Below are 27,903 nucleotides of genomic sequence, written 5' to 3'. Positions count from 1 at the left end.
TTGGGGGCTGGGAGTTCCACTGTCTTTGTGTTTTGTTATTTAAAATTGAAATTGATAAGAAGATCTTAACAAATCTTGAAGATTTCCTTACAATTTAGAAACTATCCACAGTAATGGCAATCAGTTGGGAGTGTCAATGAGTCATGCATGTCTGATGTAATCCAAACCAGAGATTAACTTGTTTAAAGAGGTGGAGGGTGGGGGGTGGGGGAAAGAACACACAAAAAAAAGGAGTTGTAGAACTGGGTGTGGTGGTACACACCTGTAATCCTAGCTGGCTCTGGAGGTTGAGGGAGGAGAATTACCAGGTCCTGGGTTCAATGCCTCCTAGTTCTGCTCAATAAAACAAAAAGAATCAGTTATTTATATAAAGAAATGCTTGGTTTCCCGATTCTGTGCTGTCACCTGAAATACAGATCTCTGGTCCACACGATGTTTGCTTGATTGATTTAAATTCTATAGCATTGGGGAAAGTAGTGGGAATATAGACATTCAAAAGTTTCATACAAACAACAAAGAAAAAGCATAACAAAGCAAGCAAGGAAGCTTATTTTGTTGTTTTAGTCATTCCCCAAGGCAAAGAAAGGAGTTTTCTTCTCCCTTTTATTCATCATCCAGAATGTAAGTAAAAAACGGTATGGATACTGTAGGAATAATCAAGATATTACTTGCATTTCCAAAAACGGCCAGGTGTATTCGTAGTAAGGTATTTTATAATAAACTATGGTATATCCTAAAGGTAACAACACTAATCGAACCTTAATTACTGAAACATAAATGCAGAAAAGATGCTTTTCCTATGCAGTTGAGCTGGTCAGTAATGCCAACATTCTGGAGGTCAGGGCAAGAGAACCAGGATTTCTAGGCCAGCTTGCCCTAAGGTAGTTAGAAAGACCCCATTTTAATAAAATAAAATAAAATAAAATAAAAAGAGAAAAGCTGCCCTTATGCAGCAGTTACAAAGACAAAAGCAATTGATATTAATTGTAAATAAAAATAATAATGGCTTTGCCTTGCACTTACTGAGTCAGGTGGCTATAGGCAATTTCATTGGTTCAGTCATTCCTCCCCCAAAAGTATTTGCCTATATATATACCTAAGCTAAATTCCTAGTAGAAAAATAGGTATATATCTGACCTTCTGATTGTGTTTAAGCCATGATAAGCCCTTGATAGTGTAAAGTTGTAAAACAATCTTACACCAGTAATGTTTACATCTTCTAGCATTAGTACTAGAACTGAGGTGCCAGACTTTGAAGTCAGGCCCCACCACGTGAACCCCATTTTAGAATTGAGGTGAGCCAATCAGATTTGTACCTGTGTTCTAATCTTGCTTGCACAGCTGATTGTTGTAACCTTGTTCTTTGCCTTTATAAGCCCTGTGTAATCACAGCTCGGGGCTTCCTCCTAACCTCCACTATGTCTGTGGGTAGGACGAGGCCCGAGTTGGCAGCTCGTTAAATAAAACCTTGCCTTGCTTTTACATTTCGGAGTGTCTGAATCTCAGTGGTCTTCTTGGGGGTGGTCTTGCGACTTGGCACAACATTTGGGGTTTCGTCCGGGATAGCCCCAGAGACCCCGAGATCCCAGACTCCGTAGCTTTTAAAACAGCGCTGTTCATTTGTCTTTTCCTGTAATGTGCCTGTTTGTTTGTCTTGCTTTTGCTTATTTCTTGAAGGGGTTGTCGAAGCAGATGCACTTACTTGACAATCTTGGGGAGACTGGGGGATGTCCCAGACTCCTCACCCTTAAAGGGGGATCTCTGGAGCCCTGCTTTCAACTTGAATTCACTCTTTCTGCATCCTTGCAGGGGGATGTGTGGGCCAACTTGGGAAATCTCCAGTTTTTCTTGTTCTTGATCTTGCCTATGTTTTTTTTTCCTTCTGTATTAATTGTTTTGGTTTCTTTTCTTTTGTGGCCTTTTGGACTAAACATCTGATCAGAGCTATGGGTAACGTTCTATCTTGGGGACCTCCATCTAGCCCCCTAGATTTGACTCTAGCTCACTGGAAGAAGATCAAGGAGATAGCTCAGAACCGAGGTGTGGCCCTTAAGGAGGAAAAGTGGATTACCCTGTGCAAGTCAGAATGGCCCACCCTTGAGAGAGCTAATTGGCCACCTGAGGGAAGCTTTGACATCATTAAGATCAGTACCCTACAAAGCCTAATCGAAGCCCCTCGTTCAGGCTATATAGACCAGATTCCTTATATAGACACCTGGAGAGAACTAGTTGACGGGGACACTCCAGCTTGGGTTCGGCCTTTCTTACCAACTCCCTCCTCCACTCCTTCACCTACCCCAATATTCACTCAAAAAACACGGGGTGACAAGAGAGAACCTAAGAGGGGAGAGAAGAAATTATATCCACCTGTCCTCCAGGGAGGAAGCACAGAGGAGGAAATGCTTCCCCCTCCATACGCCCCACCCCAGTTAACTCTCCAAGCGGTCAATTGACCTGGACCAGGCTGCCTCAAGGATTCAAGAATTCGCCTACAATCTTTGATGAGGCGTTACATGAAGACCTGAGTGAGTACCGCTCCCAAAATACTGAAATAAGTCTATTGCAATATGTAGATGATTTGTTAATAGCTGCTCCAGACAAGGATAGTTGTCTAAAGGGAACAGTTAGGCTCTTAAAGACTCTTGGCAATTTGGGCTATAGGGCCTCCATTAAAAAGGCACAAATTTGTAAACCCGAAGTCACCTATTTGGGCTTCATATTAAAAGAGGGCAAGCATTGGCTGTCAGATGCACGAAAAGAGACTGTGCTAAAAATTCCTGTGCCTAAGTCAGCGAGACAAGTCAGAGAGTTCCTGGGAACAGCGGGTTTTTGCCGGCTGTGGATACCTGGGTTCGCTGAGATGGCCAAGCCTTTAACAAAAGCTTTACAGATGGGAAAAGGAATGAGACTAAATATCTATACGGACAGCCGGTACGCTTTTGCCACTGTACACATCCATGGAGCCATTTACCAAGAAAGGGGGCTACTGACAGCTGAAGGAAAGGCCATTAGAAACAGACTGGAGATTTTAAGCCTCATCCGGGCCCTATGGGAACCAGCAAAGATTGCCATTATGCATTGCCCGAGTCATCAAAAGGGAGTTGATTCGGTGACTAGAGGGAATAATCTGGCCGACCAGGCAGCTAAGGAAGCAGCCCTCCAGCCCAGAGCAGAAGTATTGACTCTAGTAGACCCAGGGCCACGAGCTTTGCCTCCTGTACCCCAGTATTCCAAAGAAGACTTGGAGTGGATAAAAAAAATTCCCATGACCCACAAAACCCCGGACAGAGAAGGAAACGATGACTGGTGGAAAACTGGTGAAGGGAAACTTATCTTGCCACAAAGGCTGGGTAAGGGGATCCTTAAAAGAATCCACCGAGGGCTGGGGATATAGCCTAGTGGCAAGAGTGCCTGCCTCGGATACACGAGGCTCTAGGTTCGATTCCCCAGTACCACATATACAGAAAACGGCCAGAAGCAGCGCTGTGGCTCAAGTGGCAGAGTGCTAGCCTTGAGCGGGAAGAAGCCAGGGACAGTGCTCAGGCCCGGAGTCCAAGGCCCAGGACTGGCAAAAAAAAAAAAAAAAAAAGAATCCACCGAGCTTCTCACATGGGAACCCGAAGAATGCAGGACTTGCTCCGACACTCCAAAGTGAAAATTAGACAAGGAGATCAACTTATTGAAGATATTGTTAAAAATTGCAAGGCCTGTCAGCTTACCAATGCCCCCAATCAACAAGTTACTGAAGGAGCTCGCCTCCGTGGGGATAGGCCAGGCGTGTATTGGGAAGTAGATTTCACAAAAATCAAACCTGGAAAATTTGGATACAAATATTTGCTAGTTTTTGTAGACACCTTTTCAGGATGGGTGGAAGCCTATCCAACAAAGCATGAGACTGCGAATATAGTGGCTAAGAAGATCCTGGAAGAAATCCTATCCAGGTATGGCTTCCCATCCACCATTGGGTCGGACAACAGACCAGCTTTCGTTTCAAAAGTAAGTCAGGGAATAGCCGCTGCACTGGGGACAGATTGGAAATTGCATTGTGCTTGTAGACCCCAGAGTTCAGGACAGGTAGAGAGAATGAATCGGACTCTAAAAGAGACCTTAACTAAATTGGCCTTAGAGACTGGCGCAGACTGGGTGTCACTCCTTCCTTTTGCTCTACTTAGGGTAAGAAATTCTCCCTATCAACTTGGCTTTACTCCTTTTGAAATAATGTATGGGTACCCTCCGCCCATTATCCCTAGCCTTCAGACTGAATTGCTTGCTGATTTGGATGATACTGAATTTTTGTGTAAACTTGATTATTTGCAGCTCGTGCACAAGAAAATGTGGCCCCAACTTAAGGCATTATATGATTCTGCTTCTGTCCCTACCCCCCATTTATTCAGGCCAGGAGATTGGGTGTTCATCCGGAGGCATAACCCCAAATCCTTAGAACCACGATGGAAGGGACCCTACGTGGTGCTACTGACTACTCCCACCGCCCTTAAGGTAGATGGCATCACCACTTGGGTCCATTGCTCCCACGCCAGGCCAGCTGAACCTTTTGCCCTGGACGACGACTACTGTAGTGGATGGGAGGTCTCCAAGCACCCAACTCAGCCGTTTCGCCTTCGCCTCAAGAAAAGAAAGTTAGACTGAATATTGTTATAATTTTCTTTTTGCCTTCTTTCCTTACTACCCTGGCTAGTGTTAATGTTATTTTGGCAGCTCACTCCAAAGTGAGGTGAATCCTGCAGTCCCTTGGAAAAGTAGACTAAGGTTATAGGTTCCTGGCTAGGTAAGGTCAACGCCCCTGAGTCAGCCTGAAGAAATTACAGAAGATAGATGATCTTCACCCATCAGCCCCCTTTAAAACCGAGGGACCAGAGTTATTTTCGGATACTACTTTCGGCCCTACTGGCCCATGCCTTACCTCTATATCATATATCATCCCCTAGACATGCAAGCCATTGAAATGGACAGAATGGAGCCATTATTGGCTCCCAAGGTACCAAAAAGAAAAAGGGGGAAATGAGGTGCCAGACTTTGAAGTCAGGCCCCACCACATGAACCCCATTTTAGAATCGAACCCTGAGCCAATCATATTTGTACCTGTGTACCTGCTTGCACAGCTGATTGTTGTAACCTTGTTCTTTGCCTTTATAAGCCCTGTGTAATCACAGCTCAGGGCTTCCTCCTAACCTCCACTGTGTCTGTGGGTAGGACGAGGCCCGAGTTGGCAGCTCGTTAAATAAAACCTGCCTTGCTTTTACATTTCGGAGTGTCTGAATCTCGGTGCTCTTGGGGGTGGTCTTGCGACTTGGCACAACAGAACCCCCACACTAAGTCAAATTATATGGTCCCACTTAGTATTACAAGATCTGATACTTTCCACACGTAAATTTTTATTTAATCGGAACATAAACCAAGGCATTTCATAGTCTAGTAACATAATTTAACTCGTTATTTGGTCTACAAATTCTGCTGGATTCAAACCAGTATGACTAATTATTTACCATCAATAATGATACAGCACTAAACAAAGGCTGGACTTGTACCTTGCGTCCCTCCCCCCCCAAGAAAAAAGTTGGCATTTACTAATAGTAAAAGATATAAAATGGAAGTAACCTTAGTACTGTCAAGTACAAAAGAAAACCCTACCATTAACATTTTTATTCTTAAAATGTGGAGAAAATTGGAAATTTTAGGGGGAGAAAAGGAAAGAGTAAGAGAAATAGTGACGCAAACAGGCAGTCACAAAAGTGAAACACTGCCCAAAAAAACATTCACGTAACTCTTAACTGCAATACCTGAGAAAAGTGTAAGCATGGTGTGGGAATGGGGTTTAGCGAGTACTTGCGTATCATACACTAGTTCTAGATTCCGTACATTAGATTGAAATGGAATTGACTCTATGGCAGAAAGGAGAGGGTTGCCTTGAGAGGAAACAGTTTAAGCCCCAAGGACTAAAAGAAAACCAAGGATGTTACCTTAGAAATCCTGTTAACCCATTGCAAAACAAAAATTCTAGGAACCATGGAACACTGCCAGCACGAACACTGGGCCAAAATTGCGAACGTGGGTCACATAGCTAAGAATGGAAAGGGGAAAGGAGAAAGGGTGTAGAAACAAGAAACGAGTGTTGGGGCTCCTCAGGGGAAGATGTGGCGGCCCTGAAAAGGGCCTTTGTGGGTGATGAGGAGAGTGGGAGGCGGTAGCGGTCCGGCTTAGCCGCCAAAGCCGTAGAGGGTGCGGCCCTGGCGCTTGAGCGCGTAGACCACGTCCATGGCGGTGACGGTCTTGCGTTTGGCGTGCTCCGTGTAGGTGACGGCGTCGCGGATCACGTTCTCCAGGAACACCTTCAGCACGCCGCGAGTCTCCTCGTAGATCAGCCCCGAGATGCGCTTGACTCCGCCGCGGCGGGCCAGGCGCCGGATGGCCGGCTTGGTGATGCCCTGGATGTTATCGCGCAGCACCTTGCGGTGGCGCTTGGCGCCGCCTTTGCCAAGACCCTTACCGCCCTTGCCGCGACCAGACATGATTGCTCAGAGAGGTGAAGCGAAGAAGGAAGAAGTGCGTTGTGGGCCGTCTGGCTCGGGCCAGATGCCTTTATACGCCCTGTGCGGACCGAACTGAGAACAGGCGGGCAGGAGGCGGGAAGTCCAGCCCCGCCCCCAGGGGGCGGGAAAATCCAGTCTAACCGGCGGGAAAGGAGAGCGTGGGGGGGAGGGGAGCGAGCTTCGCGCCTCCCTGCCTGCGGTTCTCTGAGTGGGACTGGGCTGCCGCGGTGCTGGAAGGCTGCACGGAGTCCCTTTGCGACAAAGCGGGAATGTCGTGGACGCGCGATCCTCTAACCACCGCGAGCCCGCCACACCGAGAGCGCAACTGCTAGCTGCTAAGGCCCCTCCCTGGGCAGCAGCACCCATCCTAAGAAAATGTGTAAGGACTTCTGAACAGCCGGGGCTCCCTTCTCTACACGGACTTACGTTCTCATCTACGTCCTTTCTCTCCAGCGCTTTAAAAAAAGTGATTTCTGTCATATTTTCCCCTTATGGACGTTTAGTTGTTGCCATTCTCAGCAATCTGTCGTAAATCACATTTTGAAATTTCTTTTCCTAGCTGATGAAGTAGCACTTTCAACACCAGAATTAGTCCTAAAATTCTCCCCTCTGTATAATGTAATCAGTTTCACTTACAGGAACACATAGCAAACTTGTCTTACAAAAAAATTACAAATGGTTGTGCCTGCTTTGGTTGTAAGCATTTTCAGAGAGGCTTTATATTTTTCGTATAGGTTTCAAGTGACTAATATCTTCCTGTTATTGCTTACCAATTTCTTAGTACACTTTAAACCATGTTCTTAAGCAATTTGTGTATTTGCCATAGTTCAAAAACATTTCATCTTTCTCCATTTAACAACACCAGTTGATTCATTATATTTGTGACCAGTATTGAAATTTGTGGGTTTTTTTCTGTATATCTCAAATTTACAATTTTGAGACATATTGGAACTTTAGGCGTTTTGTATTTCAAATCCTATTTATCTGTGAAGTCTCTTAACCAGTTTTACCAAGATTCCATTTTATGGTAATTTTAGAACTGTTTTGTGAAGTCTCAAACTCCCTTTGTGATGTTTTTCATACTTACATTCACTTATAGTGGTGATTGAATTATTAGTTTTTTTCCCCTGCCAGTTCTAGGGCTTGAATTCGGCCTGAGTGCTGTCCTGGAGTTGTTTTGGGGAAAGGCTAGCACTCTACCATTTGAGCCACAGTCCCCCATTCAGGCTTTATTTTCGGTTGTTAATTGGAGATAAGACTGACTGGCTTTCCTGCATGGGCTTTTTTTGAACTGCAATACTCAGAGCTCAGCCTCCTGACTGGCTAGTAGTGGCATCAAGCTAGCCAAATGAATGTACTTTTGACATCAGTGTGAAAGATCAGCTCCTTGCAAAATCTGTATTACAGATGAATATCCTGTTTGTTATGTCTTGGGTTTCTCTCATGTATAGATTGTCTTGTACCTATTGCTTACTTGTTGGCATACATGTATTTCCCTATAAAATTCCAGATCCCTATAAATTCATTTTTTCTTAAAAAATGATTAAAAAAAAACAAACTCAGAGCTTATAATAAAACGAGCACAATCAGACCATATTCGAAAGGACTTGTCATTGAGGTAATCTAAGAGAAGTAACGTATCAGTTTGTCAGATCATGAAGTGTGGCTGGAACCACAGTATACATACACACAAATGCTGCAAGGAAATTTGAGACAAAGACGAACTAAGAGTTCAGTATTAGTGAGATAACATGTTCTTCCTGCTCAAGCCAATTTGATCAGTTTAATGATGTACGTTTACCCATACAACACCTTCCTTTAAGTATAAGATGTGCAACTTTAGTTGATATTTACAGTCCACATGGCTAAAATCTGGTGGAACTTTGAAACCCACCTAATGCCGACAAATACCAGCAAGTTGATGCAACTAAAAACTGAAGTGCACAGCCTGCTCTTGGTGACAAGATAGGTGGCTCTGAAAAGAGCCTTTGGTTTAAGTAGCAAAACGATATTAAGGCCAGTCCTTGCAGGAAAACATAGGCCTATTTGCCCTTAGCCTTGTGGTGGCTCTCGGTCTTCTTGGGAAGCAGCACGGCTTGGATGTTGGGCAGGACGCCGCCCTGGGCGATGGTGACTTTGCCCAGCAGCTTGTTGAGCTCCTCGTCGTTGCGGATGGCCAGCTGCAGGTGGCGCGGAATGATGCGGGTCTTCTTGTTGTCGCGGGCCGCGTTTCCCGCCAGCTCCAGGATCTCGGCGGTCAGGTACTCCAGCACCGCCGCCAGGTACACCGGGGCGCCGGCGCCGACGCGTTCGGAGTAGTTGCCCTTGCGGAGCAGCCGGTGGACACGGCCCACGGGGAACTGGAGGCCGGCTCGGGAAGAGCGAGTCTTAGCCTTGGCGCGAGCCTTGCCGCCTTGTTTGCCACGTCCAGACATGGTGACAGTAGAGCAGAGGTTTTTGTTTCAGTTATTGTGAAGATCAGCTCCTCTTATAGTTATTGCAGGGCGCGAAAATGAACCAATCCTATTGGCTACAAAGGACGCTTTCATTTGAGCCAATGACATCGTCGTTTTGAAATACTCTAATTTTGATTGGATCAATTAGATGACTGTGTCAGGATTCGCCTCTGAGCACAACCTTATTTAAGAAGCTGTGAAGGAAGGGAACAATCTAAAGCCTTTGTTCAGTTTCATCCTAAACTGTTCCTCGTTTTATCTCAACTATGCCAGAGCCAGCAAAGTCCGCTCCCGCGCCCAAGAAGGGCTCCAAGAAAGCCGTGACCAAGGCGCAGAAGAAGGATGGCAAGAAGCGTAAGCGAAGCCGCAAGGAGAGCTACTCGGTGTACGTGTACAAGGTGCTGAAGCAGGTCCACCCGGACACCGGCATCTCGTCCAAGGCCATGGGCATCATGAACTCGTTCGTGAACGACATCTTCGAGCGCATCGCGGGCGAGGCGTCTCGCCTGGCGCACTACAACAAGCGCTCGACCATCACGTCGCGGGAGATCCAGACGGCCGTGCGCCTGCTGCTGCCCGGGGAGCTGGCCAAGCACGCCGTGTCCGAGGGCACCAAGGCCGTCACCAAGTACACCAGCTCCAAGTGAGTCTCCTCAGGAAGCCACCAGTCGGTCTCGGGCCAACCCCCAAAGGCTCTTTTTAGAGCCATTCCATCTTCACCAAAGAACTGTCACTCGCTTGTGGTTTCTTGAACTTAGTACAGCAACCAACCACTTTCTTATTTTGGCTTTAGAAATTCTCACTGCAGTTTAACGCACTTTACACTTCCTGTTGGTTTTTGTTTTTTTTAAATCAAAGCTAGTGAAGTAAGAATTACCCTTTACTAAAGAACTTGCTTGTCTATATGTTTAAGCTGGGTTGCTCCCTTAAGGTGGTGGTAGTCACACAAACGTACTTTTGAGTGATGTGCTTTCTCTACTGGAATGTGAATTTTCCAAAATTAAAAAGCAAAAGAAAGTTAAGACTGGTGCCAGTCACCAATCCAGATACTGCGCCGGCAATTTGAAACCCTCTGTTATTAAGGCACAGTATGGTATAGGGTTGGGCAGTATTTTTTTTCCTGCTTATTACCCATTATTTAGTGAAATAATTTAGTAAAACACGAGTGGGCAGCCATTCATTTGTATTTCCCCCATTTCCTGGTGTGAGCCACTGCATATTGTGTTCACCATCACTAACAACTACTATTTGGGAGGACTTTTAGGAAGGAAAAAGACCTGAGTGGGCTGCTATCCACTCTCCACTTATACAGAAATTCATTTCTTGAATTACTTGATAATCAGATAATCTCTGAAACCATCTTGAATATTAGGCCTGGCTGATTTGACTTTCTTCATTTCTTCCTGCCCTTGCAGGCCTCATGTCTACTGAGCAATTCACAAACTCATGACACATCTGTCGTGGTTGTTTGTATGTGTATGCATGTGTACTTTGTACATGTTCTCGATTCTGTTCAAATACACACACTTTAAACTTTTTTGTATCTTCTACATCTCACAGAAACAGACTTGAAAACAAAATTAACTGTGCCTTATTATTATTTGTCATAATGGTTTATAATGAAGGTACCTTTGATTCTTTTCATTGATGGAGAAAACCAGCAGCAATTCTGGGGTTTAGTTGCCAAAATACATGCTGTGGACTAGTATAAATAGTATATATGCTATTGGCTCTTAGGAACAGCTCAGAATTACCAGCTAGGAAGATAACTAGAAGAATATGGGGGATAGACTAACTAAAATCTGTACAGCATGTAGAGAAACATGCAGAAGCCATTTCTGGCTGTTCCGCGAAAGGCTCATTGTCCCTTATTTAGAAAGTTAAAGTTCTTGAAACAGAAAGGATTATAAAAATTTTAATGTAGGTTTTGGTGAGCCAACCTTGTATTCTGTCCTTGTATGTTCCTTGTATGTGATTAACTTATGCCATTGGTAATTAATCAGTCTTGGAAAATGGATTTAAACTAATCCAAACCCAGATGCTCTTCTATTGTTTTATACTGAAATTTATGCCTTGTAACTGTAAGAATTAACATAACTTTCATTTTTCGGTCAAAAGCAACCAATAGAACACAAATGCTCTCAAACCCAGAAATATAAGACACAATCTGATCCTAGAAGAAATAATATTTCCCAAGCCATGGCCCTTCCATCCAGCTTAGAAAACCAACAGAATCTTTCTGGGATACAAGTATTGCTCTTGTGAGCTTTTTTTCTTTGTTTCATTTTTTAAAATGTCATAGTCACTTTTAAGTTACCAGGTAATTTGAACTCAGTCACTTGAACTTGCTTGGCTTGCCTTACATTAATTGAGCTATGCTTCCAGCCCTGCATTTTGCTGGTTAATTGGAGATAGAGTATTGGAGACTTTTCTGTCTAGGTTGGTTTCAAATTGAGTTATAAGGTATGGCTTCCTCATTTCCTAGGTCTATCTCAGTCATTGGGACAACCAAAAAATGATTTACCTAGTAGTCACAATGCTCCTGAGGGATGGTCCTATTTTCTGACATTTCTTACATTAGTTAAAACAAGGTACTTAGTGGGAGTGAGTGGCTGGAAGAAACCCAAGAACGCTATAATGTCCACCTAAATAGTCTGCAGTGCTAATGCTGTTGCAGAAGCAATTAAGGCATCTGTTCTACGCTTGACTATTTTCAGTATTCCTGGTTTGGTTGCTCTAAGAAATTTTTCTCCGCAACAACTTACCTGAATGTACAACTACTCAGAGGACTTTGATGCTGAAAAGTGGTGAGCAGTTTGTGGGATAAAAGGTCACTAATTCAGAAGTCCTCCTTAGGTACTATTGCTTAGACCAGTTTATTGCTTACCAAAGATTTGGGTCTGCAGGCATGCTACTCTACTGGCTTTCAATTAACAGTAGCATTAGGATTCACATTCACCTGTAGTCTGATGAACAGACAACAGAGAAATACACGGAAATACAAGCACCTGGCAACCTCTGTGTGGTCCTTTGTGATACTAGAGATGCTACATACATTTATCTGAAAACATAAGGACTTACTTTCAACTTTCCTACAAATAATGTGCATAGCCAGTCCAAGGGAGAAATGTTAGAGGTTTTTGTAAACAGTTTAATCATCTGTTGCTCCTACCTCAATAACATTCAGAGCTCTTCCTCTGGCCTGTATGCTTTTGCATACTGTGGTCCAAGTGACAGACCAGAGCTCATGTCCTAGGACAGTCTCATCTGCTTCCTCCACTCCAAATATCTGGCCCTGTTAATAGGCCTTCAACATGCTGAGCAGAGCACTCCTCCTACGAACACCTAGTTTTCTTTCTGACTCGAATGTATGTCTGACAGTTTTCCTCACTTCTTGCAGGTTGTGCCTAAAGGTGACTCTCCCATACATATTCTTGTTATGGTGGAGGGTCCTGATTGGTAGCACATAAAAAATTACTCTGATGTTCTGGTAGTCTTTACTGTGCTTTCCTAAAGGACACAGTGCAAAAGTGCACAGATTATCTGCTAAAATGTTCAGATCATAGCTTATTAGGTCAACTAAAAACATGCAGTAAAACCCAAGAGTGAGAAAACATGTAAGTTAACAGCTTTGTGTGAGTTAGAAGGCCAACATGATCTGAATGAAGTCTGTAGTTTTCAGATGTCTTACCCAGAGAAACTCTCATTGTGGTAAAACATTAAAAAAAAAAAAACAAAAAACAAAAATCTGTTTACTTTTTTTCTTTTTTGCTAGTCCTCGGCCTTGGACTCAGGGCCTGAGCACTGTCCCTGGCTTCCTTTTGCTCAAGGCTAGCACTCTGCCACTTGAGCCACAGCGCCACCTCTGGCCATTTTCTATATATGTGGTGCGGGGGAATCGAACCCAGGGCTTCATGTATATGAGGCAAGCACTCTTGCCACTAGGCCATATCCCCAGCCCCTGTTTACTTTTTTTTCTTAAACTTATTTTATTGAAAGTTAAAAAAAATCTGTTCCATGCATATTATAGCTGATTGCACAAGACCCATAAGCTTTCGGTAATTAGTAAAAACTCTATATAATAATATAATTCAAAACCATTATGGTGTCACCTATATTCCTCCAAGTTCAGGAAGTCCCTTCCCCATGTACTATCCCACATCTAACTACTGTGCTATTTCTTCTTTACCTCCTCTTTTCCTGCTCTGATCCCCCAAATACCTCGGTTCCTCTGCTTATTCACTCTTCCTACCATAATCTTCCCAAGTCCCACTGCTTCATCTCTTCTTTGTTTTTTCAATTTTACCTTCTTGATGAGTATTCTGTGATTATTCTCTTTTTAATAGAAAACATAAAGCCCATGGCTCATTCATGCCTATAATCCTAGCTACTTAGGCCAAGATCAGAGAATCACAGTTACAAGCCAGCCCTGGCAGGAAAGTCTGTGATACTCTTATCTCCAATTCATTATAAAAAAAAAAAAAAAAAAAAAAGCTGAGGTAAAGCTATGGCTCAAGTGCTAGGGGTGCTAGCTTTGATCAAAGAAGCACAGGGACAGTACCTAGGCCCTGATTTCAAGCCCCAGGATCAGCAACCAACCAACCAACAAATACAAAGCCTTTCCCTATTTTTCTCTTTCTTTCCTGCTTTGCTTTTCGTCTCAAACACTTAAGATGATCTGGCATTGTTTCATTTTAATTTGTTTGCTCTCTTGTTGTAAAATAAACCATATCAGTGTGAAAGTGTTTGTCTTTTTAGTCCCTGATACATTTTTGGACATGTTCTTGGCAAATATATGCTCAACAAATAACAGAAAAAGAATAAAGAACTGGAAAATAATATAGTCAACACTATATGGGCTGAAATTTGGAGCTGTTTTATGAGTAGGAAAGGGGGGTTGGTCTTTCCTAAGTCTTTCAAATGCCAAATTAAAATATTAGGTTCACCTTTAATCTATGAAAATTATGAGGAGAGGGAAGGATACAGGACATTTGGTCAGTAGGTATTATGACCCCAAAATCATTCTGGTGTGGTATTGCATGGTTGGGTAAAGTTAACAACGATTATGTCTATATGTTTTAAAAAGTTATGAAGGATTTTAAATGGTTTCACCACAAGTGACAAAAGTTTGATGAATAGGATATGTTTAGCTTGATTTAAACATTACTCAACATATACTTGATTGAAAATATCACATGGTACTTCATTAATATCCACAATTTTTATGGTTTTATGTATCAGAATAAATTAAAAAATAAAGGTTGTATATGTAAAATTATTATAAAATTAAATGTTTGTATGTAGTTAATATTTGTATATCTCTCACACACTTGACAAAGTATTCTCACAATAGTCATGGGATTATGAATTGCTATCATCTCTACAAACATAAAGTGTTTCAGAAAAATCAAATCTGGACCTCTTTAAGTAGTCACATGCTTTAATATTTTGTCTCCTAATTTTAACTCTGGGGCCACTGATAGTGTTTTAGGCAAACTATAAAAGAGGAGGGAAGTGATATTGCATAAGCATGTATTATAAAATGAATCTATTAAATACTTAAAGAAAACAAATTAGAAACAAATTATACCTTTGAGATTCTTGGGTCTGCAGAAGCTGAAAGTATAAAGATATAGGAAAGGAAAAAAAAAAAAAGAAAAGCCAGCCTAGTGCAGGCCATGTGTATGAAATATTTTAAAATAGTAAAGTAAAACCTGAAGATGTGTTAAGAAGAAAAAAGAAACAATAAGAGCTGGATAATCAAGACTTTCATAGGAGAAAGATGTGATTGGTTTTATAGGAATGAAAGGATTTGGATAGTTTCTGACAGGGACATTACCCAATTTAGATAGTACAGTTCAAGAAGCAACAGTGATACCTTTGTGTGCCTAATGGCCAATTTCTTCACTGCAGCAGTATCAGTATTTTCATTTTCATACTTATTTCAGTACCTTTAATACCTTTAAATACCAAAGGTTGGCCTAGTAGAGAATTGAATATATGAAAAATTTCCAGTCTGTTTCTGGAGAAAGGAGAGTCACTTGCTTTGTCTGGAGATTTGGTTTAAAACTCTTTGTCTTTTGTTTCTTGAGCTCAAAAAGTTGTATTTTACCTTTTCGGTTCCCTCAGGTCACCTGGATTAAAAAAAGTGAAAATAAATACCTTATATCCTCCTTTATGTGTAATCATTTACTTACTCTTTTGTGTGTGTGTATGTGTGTGTGTGTGTGTGTGTGTGTGTGATAGGTGTTGAATTTTGGCTCAGTCTAGAACCACTTGAGCTTAGAGAATTTCCCTGTTATTACAGAAAATACAAGTAGAGTGAAATGAAATGTGGTGCTTATCAGAAAGACATTGATCAGTATTCTAAGTGTAGAAAGATTTTGATCATGTAAACATAATTAGAAATGCATTCTTGTAAAGGGGCAAACTAATTAAAAGGTGAACAGAGAATATGAGTCAGAATCAATACACATCTTAAACTGGAGGAATTTCACAAAAAAAAGTATACAGGTAGGGAGGGGTACTGGGTCCTTGAGCTAACTGTGATAAAGTCATGGAAAGTAACTGGTGGAAAAATTCCAACTTCATGAAGATCCAAACTTGTTCTCAACTTGAATGAGGCGATATAATTAAGATTTGAAATCTTTCATCCCTCTGCATCTTTATCTTAACACCATTAATTCATTTTGTACAAATTGGGCCTAGAGTAAGAGGTAACACTTTGGAAAGAAAACAAGAAAATATCAACTTAAGGTTCTCTTTAAATCAGTGGACTTTTTTGAGTTTCTTAATGAAAGCCTGAAAACCATGGCTGGTGGAACCTGTAAAATGTCCAGATAAGGATTTCGTTTATGTCATTTCATTTATGTCATTTTACCTTAAGTAACATGATCACATTAAAGGCCACATTTTTGGTGTCATAAGAAAACTCGAAAACACTGGGTACTGTTGGCTCAGGCCTGTAATCCTAGCTAGTCAGGAGGCTGAGATTTGAGAATTTTGGTTTAAAGCCAGCCTGGGCAGGAAAGCCCATGAGACTCTTATTCCCAAGAATCTACCAAAAGGCCAGAGGTGGATCTGTGACTCAAGTGGTAGAACGCTAGCATTAAACAAAAAAAAAAGCTCTAGCGCAGTACAGTACTCAATAAAACTAGATAGCTGATAATCTTATTATAAACCCCAGACCACAATATGCCTTGTGTATAAAATAAGATGCATTTCCCAAATGTTTTAAAAATTGTTTGTGCTAATCCTGGGGCTTGAACTCAGTGCCTGGGTGCTGTTCCTGAGCTGTTTTTGCTCAAAGACAATGTTCTACCACTTGAACTGTACACAGTTGCACCTCCAGGCTTTTTAGTATTTTTATTAGCGACAAAGTAAGTCTTAGGACTTTGGAGCACTGGCTGGCTTTGAACTTCAGTACTCAGATCTCAGCTTAAACAGTAACTAGGATTACAGGAGTCCAGCTCAAACAGCTTGTTTTTAGTTGCCTTTGCTCTCGCTCTAAGAGATTAAAAATGTTTTCTGTGGACAGTGAGAAGCCTTGCCAAACACGAGTACACTATTCTCTGGCTTTGGACCTGCTAGTTTCGGAGTAGACTAGCTTCATCCAGCACCTTTGTACACATTCACTGAGTAACTCCTTGTGGAGGCCATCTTGGTTACTTCTGAGGCTTGAAGTGGAAGCTGAATGGAAAGATCAGGTTATAGTAGTAATAACAAGTGACCTTTTCAAAAGATCTTATACAAATTCGTAAAATAAAAACATTTTGGGGTGGGGTAGTGGTACTCTTTTACAGGATGTTCCAGTAAATTGCCTAACGTAAGCATAATTACAGCCAATTGCATGGCCCCATTCCCCCGCCGTGTTATGATTTTAAGCAGTAGAGCCTTATTCTTTAAACAGAGGCAGGGTCAAAATCTGCCCTCCGGTTCCCAGTGGGTTGGGTTCAATGCCTGCTCTGCAAGGGCAACTCCTATTGAACTATTCAGCTGGCTGCACCGAAGAAACCAAGCCACCTAAGGCCCAAAGCAATTAAAGCTCCTAGGCTTGCAGCGCCAGGTTTTTACAGACACCCAGCCCAGTGTCTTCACATTGCAACGCTAGGGAACCAATCAGGACGCAGCGCGGGGCTTTTAAAATCCGGGAACTTCAAGATTCTAGGAGACTCGTAAAAACCACAAATGAATCCCGTCACGACTACCATTTTTAAAATCAGTGCACAGCCATTTTCTGAGGTATCTGGGTGGCTCTGAAAAGAGCCTTTGGGGCTTCGTAGCTGGGTCTGGCATGCCACAGTCCGACTTACTTCTTCTTGGGTGCCGCCTTCTTGGCTTTGGCAGCCTTGGGCTTTGCCGTCTTAGGCTTTGCAGCTTTGGGCTTGGCAGCCTTTGGCTTCACTGCCTTAGGTTTGGCGGGACTCTTAGCCGCCTTCTTCGGCTTGGCAGCAGCTTTAGCCTTCTTCGGACTCTTAGCTACTTTTTTTACACCAGCCGCCGCAGGCTTCTTCGCTTTCTTTGGAGTTTTCTTTACCGCCTTCTTTGCTCCAGCAGCCTTTTTGGGCTTCTTAGGCGTGGCACCCGCTGCTTTTTTAGGTTTAGCCGCGCCCGCCTTCTTAGCCTTGGGCTTGGCTTCTCCGGAGGCCGCCTTCTTGTTGAGCTTGAAGGAGCCGGAGGCGCCGGTACCCTTGGTCTGCACCAGGGTGCCTTTGCCCACCAGGCTCTTCAGACCCAGCTTGATGCGGCTGTTGTTCTTCTCCACGTCGTAGCCGCCAGCAGCTAAGGCCTTCTTGAGCGCGGCCAGGGAGAGGCCATTGCGCTCCTTGGACGCTGCCACAGCCTTTGTGATCAGCTCTGAGACCGGGGGGCCGGTCGTCTTGCGCTTGGCGGCTCCGGAGCCAGCAGCCTTCTTCGCTGCCTTCTTTTTGGCGGGGGACTTCTCCACCGGCGCCGGGGCAGCAGTCTCAGCTGGAGCGGTTTCCGACATGGCGACGCAGAAACTTGCTAGGAGGGAAGTCACTCAGGAACTAGAGAGCAAGTTTTGAAATGCCGCTCTGCTCCAGCCCGGGGCTTATATACGGCGGCGCTGGCCTGTGATTGGTGGAGCGTCCAATCCACCGCCCTTCAGTCGAGATTGCTTATGGTTGGACTCCCAAACTGTGTTTGTTAGTCTCCAAAAAATGACTAAATGCTGAAAAAGAACGCCACAGAATTTTGTGCTTTGAAACTCCAAAGGAGGAGAACAGCCTCCAGTTCAACATACTTGTTTGTGTTTTTACGAATCACACACAATTGGTGAAAAATATGTTTTAAAATCCCCTCAGTTTCCCCTAAGAACCCACGAAGTTGAGAGCCCAGTACTAATTAGCTGCTTATTGCGGTAAATTTATGCTAAATATCCCGGAAACACTATTTTAAACCATCTCTCTAGTAGTTCAGCCCTTGATTTATGCAATTATAAATAAGCTAGGTTTCTCGGTTTGGGCATAAACTTTGCTTATAAGTGTGGTAACTAACACAGGCACAAGGTTGCCTGTAGTCTGAAAATAACACAGACTTTACTTTAAAAACCGGTTCTGCCTCTTAGCTGTTTCCATGTGCTGCTCTCAATGAATGAAATTCTGTAGTTTGGAAAGTTCAGTAGTTAGAGTGATTTATTCCACATGGCAGAAGAAGGATTGATTAGAAATAGCATTGACTTCCAGAAAGCAATCCCCTGAATCAAATACCAATTTAAATTGGGCGTTTTCTGATTGAAGTAATTTTGTTAGTTTCTGGGCAACTTCAGAGAGCAGAAAAACACTTATTGTAGATAATTTGCTTTAGAAAACAATTCTAAAATCTGCAGAAAGTGAAAAACTTCCTGCAGAACCAAATTGAGGCTCTTCTAAGTGTTTACCAGTGTTCACCGGGGCATCTCCATTAAGATTTAACAAGTGTCATGGCCAGAAATATTCTTCTATAACCATCCATGATATAGCCATGAGTAGTTCGATGTGTTTACATGCAAATAGGTTAGCATAGCTGAATATTAGCTGTGTGAATAGCTTAAGAATTGTGGTATCGAAGGTAATAAAGGCTCAAAAGCATTTGGACAAAAGGGGAAATATTCCAAATTTTTGGCCATGACAAGGAGACTGGCAGATTCATTCAAATCTATAATATAATCAAGTTACAGATTCTCTTTAAGTTTTTTTTTTCTTCTAACAATGAAAGTCACCTAATTTTTTCCAGTGATAATCTGTAGGGAAGTTTAAAGCAGCCAGGGTTTCATTTTCTTTGTAGGAATTTCTGGATAGGTTAGTAAAATTCAGTCAGTAGGTTCTTTTGGTGTGAGCCCAGAGATAAATTGCCCACTTTAAATATTTAAAAAAATGTAAAATCTGTTTTGCAAAGCCTGAAATTAGTACTGGTGCATTTATCATTTTTTGAAACTCTACTTGCAGATACTTCATTTTCCTCCAAAAGTAAGCTAATTGAAAACTGTAAGACATCTCAACAATATAAGCTCAATTCCAAACATTAAGGGAAATTCCATTTTCTCTAAATTCTATAAGTAAAGGCTCCCCGTTTGCTCCAAATCCTGTAACTAAGGACCAGGAAAGGACACGGAGGTTTTACCTCTTGCGTTTCCAGTTGTACAACCTGCAGTGTAGGAATAGGAAGATTAACTCCTAAATGCTAAGTAGCTATCAAATGGCAGCTCCGAGACCTAAACATACATCTATGCTAACATGGATGGGAAAAAATTCGGAAGCAATTAGCAGGCAAGTTTCATATCAACTTCTTACAGGCACTTAAGCATATTGTGCGTTTTGTGCAAGACCATAAACACTAATTTCCTCCAAAGAGTTATGCCTGACATTAAATTGGAAATGTTAACAGGGAATTATCTGCCTGGTCAAGATTTCCCCGGACATATCCCTGAACACACCTTGAGTTAAATAGGAAACGTAGGTGACACCGGCAAACTAGGCCGAATTTATCACACGGGATTAGCTAGGCAAACAGACAGTCTTTGACTCTCAGCAGTCAACTATGCATAATGGGGACCAACTTTCAGCACCAAAAATCATGAACCAGTGTCGTGCAAACAGCTCCGTTGTCGTGACTCGTGAGGGGCTCTGAAAAGAGCCTTTTGAAAGTTATGCAAACCAACACCCTCTATGCCCTCTCTCCACGGATGCGGCGGGCCAGCTGGATGTCCTTGGGCATGATAGTAACGCGCTTGGCGTGGATGGCACACAGGTTGGTGTCCTCAAAGAGACCCACCAGGTAAGACTCACACGCCTCCTGCAGCGCCATCACGGCCGAACTCTGGAAGCGGAGGTCAGTTTTGAAATCTTGTGCGATTTCACGGACTAAACGCTGGAATGGCAATTTGCGGATCAGCAGCTCCGTCGACTTCTGGTAACGGCGGATCTCGCGCAGCGCCACGGTACCAGGCCGGTAGCGGTGGGGCTTCTTCACGCCGCCGGTGGCCGGCGCGCTCTTCCGAGCAGCCTTAGTAGCGAGCTGCTTGCGGGGCGCCTTCCCGCCTGTGGACTTGCGAGCGGTCTGCTTCGTGCGAGCCATGAAGAGAACTTAAAGTAGAGGACCCAAGAACCAGGAGCGAAGAACTGCTGAAGAATCTCGGTATTTATAGCCTGCCTTGCGGTCTAATTGGACAGCATACTGATTACGTCAGCACAAAATGAACCAATCTCTTCCTTCCACAGAATTTGTTTTCTGTTACACCCTGGAGTAGATATGAAACATTTCCCTCTACTGGCTTGTAAAGAATTCTAAGTTTTTTCAAAACATGAGTTTTTAGATATTCCCTGCACCTAAATTCCAAGAAAATGTGTGCTTATGAATCAAAACTACCTCGAGTTGTATAAAAACGACTTCATTGCTAGAAAATGGTATTCCAGTGTAAATCATAGTCTATGCCATACTATTCAAATTTGACCACACTAAACAACTAGTTCAAGTTATAGTGGTTGGTTTGCACTTTCTGTAAAAATCCCTTAATTATTTTAGGAGTTGTGTACCTTACTGGCATTTACATATCCCTTACATCTTTGGCGCGAAAGTAACTGATCGGTGAGTCTTTTTCCTGAATTCACCAAACGGGAGATTTGGCTCATTTTTAATACTAAGTTACAGTAATGCTGAGAGGAACAGTAGAACTATAAAAATGAATTGGCGAACATGTGCGGTAAGCTGTCATTTTAAAGAAATCTTTACCAGATTTTCGGTGTGGTCCTTTTCGCCTTGGAGCCATGACTCTAAATGGTGGTTTAGGACAACACTCGCCCGCCCAAACCGTAAAAGGTGCCGCCCTCGGGGCTTAAGCACGTAGGTCACCTTTATGGCTGAAACCGTCTGGTATGGGCTTGCTTAGTAGAGATGACACGATTTACGTTCTCTCGGAGCATCCCGCAGGTGGTCTCATAAATGAGGCTAGAGTGCGACTAGAGATTTCCGCCGGGAAAAAGAAGCTGCAAGGCAGGCAAGGCGCCGGAGGGCCGGCTGGGCGCCGTCTCTCCCCAGGCTCCCCCCACGCCCCTACGTAGAACCTCGGCTAAAAGAAAAGCTGCTGGACGCACAAGGGGCTCAATCGGGTCTACAGCGCTCCGGACCTGATTGAGAACTACTCGCGGCTTCAGTATTAGTTTGATTTCCACTGCTCAGGTTTTCAGCTGAGGTGGGAGACCAGACTTGCCTAAACTCTAGATTCTAAGTGTAGTTACCCACATATCCTTTAAATTAATGCTTTCACTTTCTAATATTCATTCTCTACCTACTCTTGGAAGGTCTTTGTCTTTTTCCTCTAAACTGCACGCTCTCTCGCTCTCGCTCTCTCGCTCCCACTGGTCCATTGCGGTTATTAGAATCCAATGCCCTGTCTTAAGTGAAATGAGGGATGCATTCATATCTATGCAAAGTCTGTAGTTTGGGTTTAAACAGCCTGAGAAGTACTGCAGTGAACCCAACAAATTTATTATAGCTTCAGTCTGCATTTCCAGGTCTTTCTTTAAAATGACTTACTACAGTTTTTCTTTCACTTTTCCCTTTTCATCATTTGCCACTTTTCTCTGGAGAAGTGACTTGAATGTTCATTCTGAGAAGCTCTTGATGCTGTTTGAGTAACGGTAGATTTTATTCTGCATTTCTTGGGAGAGGAGACGTAGCAGTGCTCAAAGGAAACCGAGGGCACATAGAACTCCCTCAAACTGACAACTAAAATACACGGTGCAGAGAACTGGGATGAGTATTCCAAGAAAAAGGAAGTGTTTCCATGTCATATTGCTGGGTGGTTTCTAGGACTTCCGTTGTGTGGAATTACCTTCTAGGTTTGCGGTGTCTTTTTCCAGGTAGTGGACTCTGCCTTTCAATGTAACCTTGATAGTTTTCTCTTGCCCAGGCCTTTCCTTCTCATCCCAAATTTAGCAATGCTTACCTTTTATGTCAGATTTTTTTTGCTTTTCTCCATGAATAAATTCTGTATTTTATGTATTTTATGCACTTAAAAGCTAATGTTTCACTAATGAATTCATTTTCCATTGACCTTCTACCTGTATCTTCTCTTGAAGTAATTTCAGCACTTCTTTTCCCTTGCAAGTAATAAAAAACAAAGCAGTAATTTGTCTCATTAAACAGCAAGTGTTCTTTTGTCTGCTTGGTGTGTGTGTGTTTGTGTGTGTGTGTGTGTGGCAGGGGGAAGGGGGCAAATCTTCCAATGTAGTTGTTTTGGCCTTTCATATGTTGTATACCCTACACTTATGGAATTTGCCATCTCCCTGCCTCTGCCAAATGTGGGGATTACAAGCCTGTAACCAGTATGTAGGGCTCAAATAGCAACTGTTCTTGAATGTGTTACTTACATTCAAAAACCACAAGTTGAAATGTTAAAACAGAGACTTTAGACATATTAACAGGAAAAAGGTGTATGGAATATACATTTAGGAACCTTTGCAGAAAAGGAATGAGAGTCCAAAGAAAAAAATACATCAGTTCTCTTACAAACTACTTAAAAAGGGGTAGGCATAAAAGGAGGGAAGATTTAGGAAAGTTGAGTGTTTTGTAATTTCTCCATCAACACTGAAATTACCTTCTGTATAATGTAAACTTATTTTCTTAAAAAAATCTAACTTGAGAATCTGGTTAGATTTTAAGTAGGTTCTTTTAAAAATACCTGTTTTCCTCAGCAAATGTTGCTTGTGCAGTCTGATCTTTACTAACATACAGATGTCTTTCATACATCAGGAGAAATTGGCTTTTTCAAAAAAACTACTGCAAATGATCCACATTCTCCTTTGACCTCGGTAAACAAAATTTGCTGTCTGCATACTGAGGTTTGACTGATGCATGTGTTGTGACAGTACCTTCCTTTTAACCCAGCCTTGGGGATCCTGTCTACCTTTGACAGCCTATTTTTAAGATTTGTGACTTATAAACTACAAAGAATTCTCAGCTCAAAAAGCTGGTTTCCTGGATGCACATTTCATGTACCCAGTCTATCAGCTCGCAAATGTCTGAAAGGGTAGCATATTGCAACCCAAAAGGTAGTGCTTGGTAAAAACCACTGCCAGAAACGCGAGATGGCTCGTCAGCCAAATGAATTCTAGCTCAAGTGAGGGAAATGCTCAAGGTACAAGCTGTAAAGATTCCAGCAGAATCTTAAGAAAAATGCAAATAAAGCTAGTAAGACTGCCATCTGGGTGAGTAACGGCCCACGGAAGAGCTTTATGCTAAGTAAACTTACCGATACCTGCCACTGGCTAGGTTTGCTAACCCGTATTGTGCAACAGCCCTTTACTGAGAATAGAGGTGGCTCTGAAAAGAGCCTTTGGGACAGAGAAGCTAATGTGTTGAGTTTTAAGCACGTTCGCCACGAATGCGGCGGGCCAGCTGGATGTCCTTGGGCATGATGGTCACCCGCTTGGCGTGGATGGCGCACAAGTTGGTGTCCTCAAAGAGACCCACCAGGTAAGCCTCGCTCGCCTCCTGCAGGGCCATCACCGCCGAACTCTGGAAGCGGAGGTCGGTCTTGAAGTCCTGCGCGATTTCGCGCACCAGCCGCTGGAACGGCAGTTTGCGGATCAGCAGCTCCGTCGACTTCTGGTAACGGCGGATCTCGCGCAGTGCCACGGTGCCGGGCCGGTAGCGGTGGGGCTTCTTCACGCCGCCGGTGGCAGGCGCGCTCTTGCGAGCGGCCTTAGTAGCGAGCTGCTTGCGGGGCGCCTTCCCGCCTGTGGACTTACGAGCGGTCTGCTTCGTACGGGCCATAGTCAGAGAACTTGTCCTGTGGGAGCAAGTGAACCGCTACCTTGCTGCTACCGCTATTTATAGCAACGATCAGATCCTGATTGGTCGGAATTGCAGCGGGCCTATCCTGATTGGTTCTTCAACTATCCTTAATTTGTTTTCGGCCTTCAGAACAGTCACTTCCTCGGCTGTTGGATTTCTAGTAATCTTAATTGCCCCAATCAAAAGAGAATCCGACCTGAAATTTGTGGAAGTTTTATTCTTGAAGACATAAGTTTGTAAATTGTGAATGCTGATGGTGCGTTCTTTAAAAATTATGAGGTAGTTGTAGAGGTTACAACTCCATTCGGTTGAGTAAAATGCTTCTTTGTTCTACCTCCCCCTCCTGTCACTACTTAAGTGGAATAATGTAGTTTGTATATTTGTTTCATAACTTACTGACCTAACAAAGTTATGAAAATTGCGCTCATATACAAGCCCCTGGAACATGAGAACTAGTTTGCTCAGTATGGTATGAAGGGGCAATTTTGACTAAAATTCTACCAATAATTGGTATCTTATACAGAGTTTGATACGGCTAAATGGCTACTCGGTCCGTTTTTTGAAATCCCGTATGCGTGTAGTTTTAAGTTTAGGCTTCAGATAGGGTTTTCATCCTAAAAAAATCCAAGTAAGGACCAAAGTTTTCGATGACCTAGGAACAATTTCGGATTGTCCTGACGGACCTAAAATGATCAGCGACTTTAATATACTGGCAGGGACCCAGTAATGTTTGTGAGAACAATGATGGGGAGCCGAAAGCTAACAAGACCAATTCAAGCGGTCCTCACGTTCCTGACCAAGAGATGTGCTTATATTTTGTCTGTTCCAGTTCTTTTGCAGAAGTGGTGAGTGGCTCTGAAAAGAGCCTTTGGTTTGCTTTTTAGAATGAAGTCAAGAGCTCATCATTTGCCCTTAGCCTTATGGTGGCTCTCGGTCTTCTTGGGAAGCAGCACGGCTTGGATGTTGGGTAGGACCCCGCCTTGAGCAATGGTGACTTTGCCCAGCAGCTTGTTGAGCTCCTCGTCGTTGCGGATGGCCAGCTGCAGGTGGCGCGGGATGATGCGGGTCTTCTTGTTGTCGCGGGCCGCGTTTCCCGCCAGCTCCAGGATTTCGGCGGTCAGGTACTCCAGCACCGCCGCCAGGTACACCGGGGCACCGGCGCCGACGCGCTCGGAGTAGTTGCCCTTGCGGAGCAGCCGGTGGACACGGCCCACAGGGAACTGAAGACCAGCCCGGGAAGAGCGAGTCTTAGCCTTGGCGCGAGCCTTCCCGCCCTGCTTGCCACGCCCAGACATGCTAAATGCACACTTCCTCCGAAAATAGTGGCGAAGTTTCCAAAGTGTACATTTTATAGCCGAATTTGCGCGCGAAAAGGAGGCTGAACCATTGGCTAAAGGGGTAGTGCGGCTTTCGTCTATGCAAATGAAGTTCCTTGAAATGCGTACTTTGATTGGATATAAGCGAGAATGACGTCATCAAGTGTTCTCCAGTAACAATTACACAATACTCCATGTCATTTGCATGCACAGGTCTAAATAAAGCGTACGGACCGCGCTCTGTGGTATTTCTTCCTACAGAAGTATCTCTTGCTTCTCGAAATGCCCGAGCCAGCCAAGTCCGCTCCCGCGCCCAAGAAGGGCTCGAAGAAGGCGGTGACCAAGGCGCAGAAGAAGGACGGCAAGAAGCGCAAGCGCAGCCGCAAGGAGAGCTACTCAGTGTACGTGTACAAAGTGCTGAAGCAGGTCCACCCGGACACCGGCATCTCGTCCAAGGCCATGGGCATCATGAACTCGTTCGTGAACGACATCTTCGAGCGCATCGCGGGCGAGGCGTCTCGCCTGGCGCACTACAACAAGCGCTCGACCATCACGTCGCGGGAGATCCAGACGGCCGTGCGCCTGCTGCTGCCCGGGGAGCTGGCCAAGCACGCCGTGTCCGAGGGCACCAAGGCTGTCACCAAGTACACCAGCTCCAAGTGAGCACGCTTGAGCTTCCCACACCCCAAAGGCTCTTTTCAGAGCCACTCAACTTTTCAAAAGAAAGGCCTGCAATTTACTTGTCTAGTTTTACGATGATCTCAATTCGAGGTGGAACAGGACGTAAATTGTGCAAATGTTCCAAAGGAAGTTCTATGTCCAGAAAATCTGTAGTAAATTTAGTGTGGATCGGTAAAAAGTTTGCCGTTTCGCCTTGCTTGGTATGACCAGTTAGGTTTTGTCATTAATTTATTGCAGGAAACGCTCTTCCCGCCCCCCCTCCCCCGACTCCTCCCGCCTCAGAAAGCAGCAGAATTTGAAAAGCGCCGCCAAGAGCTGCCAGTTGACCAGATAATCTCGTTCATCTGGTTTCTCCTTTTCATAGTTCTTTCTGGAAAGTAAAGCCACCCTCTTTGTTCTGGCTAGTACGCTGTTTAACCTTTTTTTTTAGTTTTAAATCTTGGGAGCAGTTAACCTCCCGGTTTTCATTTCCCATAAAGTAATAGTGCCTTTATTAACCCTGCGACGCTGATAAGAGGGTGAATTAAAGGGTGGAAATAAGGGTGAGGGAAACTTTAATAAAGTGCTGAAGAAATACCCAGCAAGACAGGAACTCTCCTCCCCCCCCCCCCCCCTTAATTTTTTACACAAGAAAGAAGTCCAGATTCACTGACCATGGGGCAGGGTTGGGCGGTAGGGTGAGGGATTTACATTCGGTCCTCATCAGAAAGTTTGCAATGAAGAATCCTGCAGCCCAAAAGGGAGAACCCTGAGTCTGGAGAAAATAGAACGCCAGCAAAGACCAACTGCTGTTGGCTACCTGGGAATCTTCACAAGACTGGATTCGAGACTTTTCAATTCTTTTGTCCCCTTATCTTAACAATGCCTTTCTGGAGTAGCATAGCATTAACACCCTCTGTCATAGGGATATCCTCTCCAGTAAGGGTTATCCCTCTCTCCAGTATATTACTCGTACTGTAAATCTATTTCTGCATGAACAAACTAAGAGCTTCTGCCCTAATAATCTCGCCCCAGGCTTCAGAATCACCTCTGATCGGTTCCTTTCCCGTCACTGCCGTCCCTTCTGTAGGAGGTGGGAGGATGCCACATCTCTAAGGAAGTCTTGTGCCAATCAGTCAGCCAAATATACAGACCTATCGTTTACTTTCCAAAAATGAGTTTTCTTCCCAACTTCTTTGCCCGTCGTTAAGGCTTGTGGTGCATTGGGATTGGTGAGAGGCCAGCTAAAGAAATCTATTATCATATGCCAGAATTTGGCATCACTTTTTCTGTCTCGTTTTTCCTCCCCATAAGGTTTCAAAGCTGAGGAGCCTCTGTGTGGGTGGGATGAAAAATGTTGCCCTCTTCTGCCATCTTGTGGCAAAAATGCAGAAGCACAAATCCAAGAGGTTTTCATACCTGGAATGAAAAGCTTCCTTTGAACTGATAACTGGCTAGAATAGGGTTAAACCCCACCATTTAAATTAGTGAGTGGGCAAGGCAAAAGGATAAGGGAGAAGCTGGGTAGAAGGATATAGTGTTTTTTTAGTCTGCTCAGGGCTATTTCAATCAAAACAAATAAAAATTAAAAGCTATAGTCTAAAATAAATGGCAATGTGATTACAT

The 27,903-nt window shown here is 43.6% G+C and overlaps 7 protein-coding genes across 7 annotated transcripts; 2 read left to right on the top strand and 5 right to left on the bottom strand.

Annotated features, from left to right (window-relative positions):
* Positions 1-6,157: 6,157 nt before the first annotated feature.
* On the bottom strand, positions 6,158-6,540 carry LOC125352925 (histone H4). Its single transcript, XM_048348318.1, has one exon. It carries the CDS (start codon positions 6,525-6,527, stop codon positions 6,216-6,218), a length of 312 nt encoding a protein of 103 aa, XP_048204275.1. The 5' UTR covers positions 6,528-6,540; the 3' UTR covers positions 6,158-6,215.
* Positions 6,541-8,590: 2,050 nt separating this feature from the next.
* Positions 8,591-8,998, bottom strand: LOC125352933 (histone H2A type 1-D). Its single transcript, XM_048348327.1, has one exon. It carries the CDS (start codon positions 8,981-8,983, stop codon positions 8,591-8,593), a length of 393 nt encoding a protein of 130 aa, XP_048204284.1. The 5' UTR covers positions 8,984-8,998.
* Positions 8,999-9,253: 255 nt separating this feature from the next.
* LOC125352909 (histone H2B type 1-C/E/F/G/I) lies at positions 9,254-26,285 on the top strand. Its single transcript, XM_048348304.1, has 2 exons — positions 9,254-9,270; positions 25,900-26,285. The coding sequence occupies exon 2, from the start codon at positions 25,900-25,902 to the stop codon at positions 26,278-26,280; it is 381 nt and encodes a 126-aa protein (XP_048204261.1). The 5' UTR covers positions 9,254-9,270; the 3' UTR covers positions 26,281-26,285.
* On the top strand, positions 9,271-25,432 carry LOC125352908 (histone H2B type 1-C/E/F/G/I). Its single transcript, XM_048348303.1, has 2 exons — positions 9,271-9,651; positions 25,423-25,432. The coding sequence occupies exon 1, from the start codon at positions 9,271-9,273 to the stop codon at positions 9,649-9,651; it is 381 nt and encodes a 126-aa protein (XP_048204260.1). The 3' UTR covers positions 25,423-25,432.
* H1-5 (H1.5 linker histone, cluster member) lies at positions 17,255-18,033 on the bottom strand. The gene has a single exon (XM_048348276.1). The coding sequence runs from the start codon at positions 17,991-17,993 to the stop codon at positions 17,313-17,315; it is 681 nt and encodes a 226-aa protein (XP_048204233.1). The 5' UTR covers positions 17,994-18,033; the 3' UTR covers positions 17,255-17,312.
* On the bottom strand, positions 20,169-24,295 carry LOC125353604. The gene is made up of 4 exons (XM_048349288.1): positions 23,876-24,295; positions 21,796-21,897; positions 21,066-21,159; positions 20,169-20,589 (listed from the first exon to the last, which is right to left on the bottom strand). The coding sequence occupies exons 1-4, from the start codon at positions 24,278-24,280 to the stop codon at positions 20,171-20,173; spliced, it is 1,020 nt and encodes a 339-aa protein (XP_048205245.1). The 5' UTR covers positions 24,281-24,295; the 3' UTR covers positions 20,169-20,170.
* Positions 25,179-25,602, bottom strand: LOC125352934 (histone H2A type 1-D). Its single transcript, XM_048348328.1, has one exon. It carries the CDS (start codon positions 25,594-25,596, stop codon positions 25,204-25,206), a length of 393 nt encoding a protein of 130 aa, XP_048204285.1. The 5' UTR covers positions 25,597-25,602; the 3' UTR covers positions 25,179-25,203.
* Positions 26,286-27,903: the final 1,618 nt, after the last annotated feature.

This window comes from Perognathus longimembris, chromosome 6 (genome assembly GCF_023159225.1).
Source record: "Perognathus longimembris pacificus isolate PPM17 chromosome 6, ASM2315922v1, whole genome shotgun sequence".
In the NCBI taxonomy this organism is placed as follows: Eukaryota; Metazoa; Chordata; class Mammalia; order Rodentia; family Heteromyidae; genus Perognathus; species Perognathus longimembris.
The sequence above is the reverse complement of the archived record's forward strand: the minus strand, read 5'-3'. Positions and strand labels throughout refer to the sequence as shown.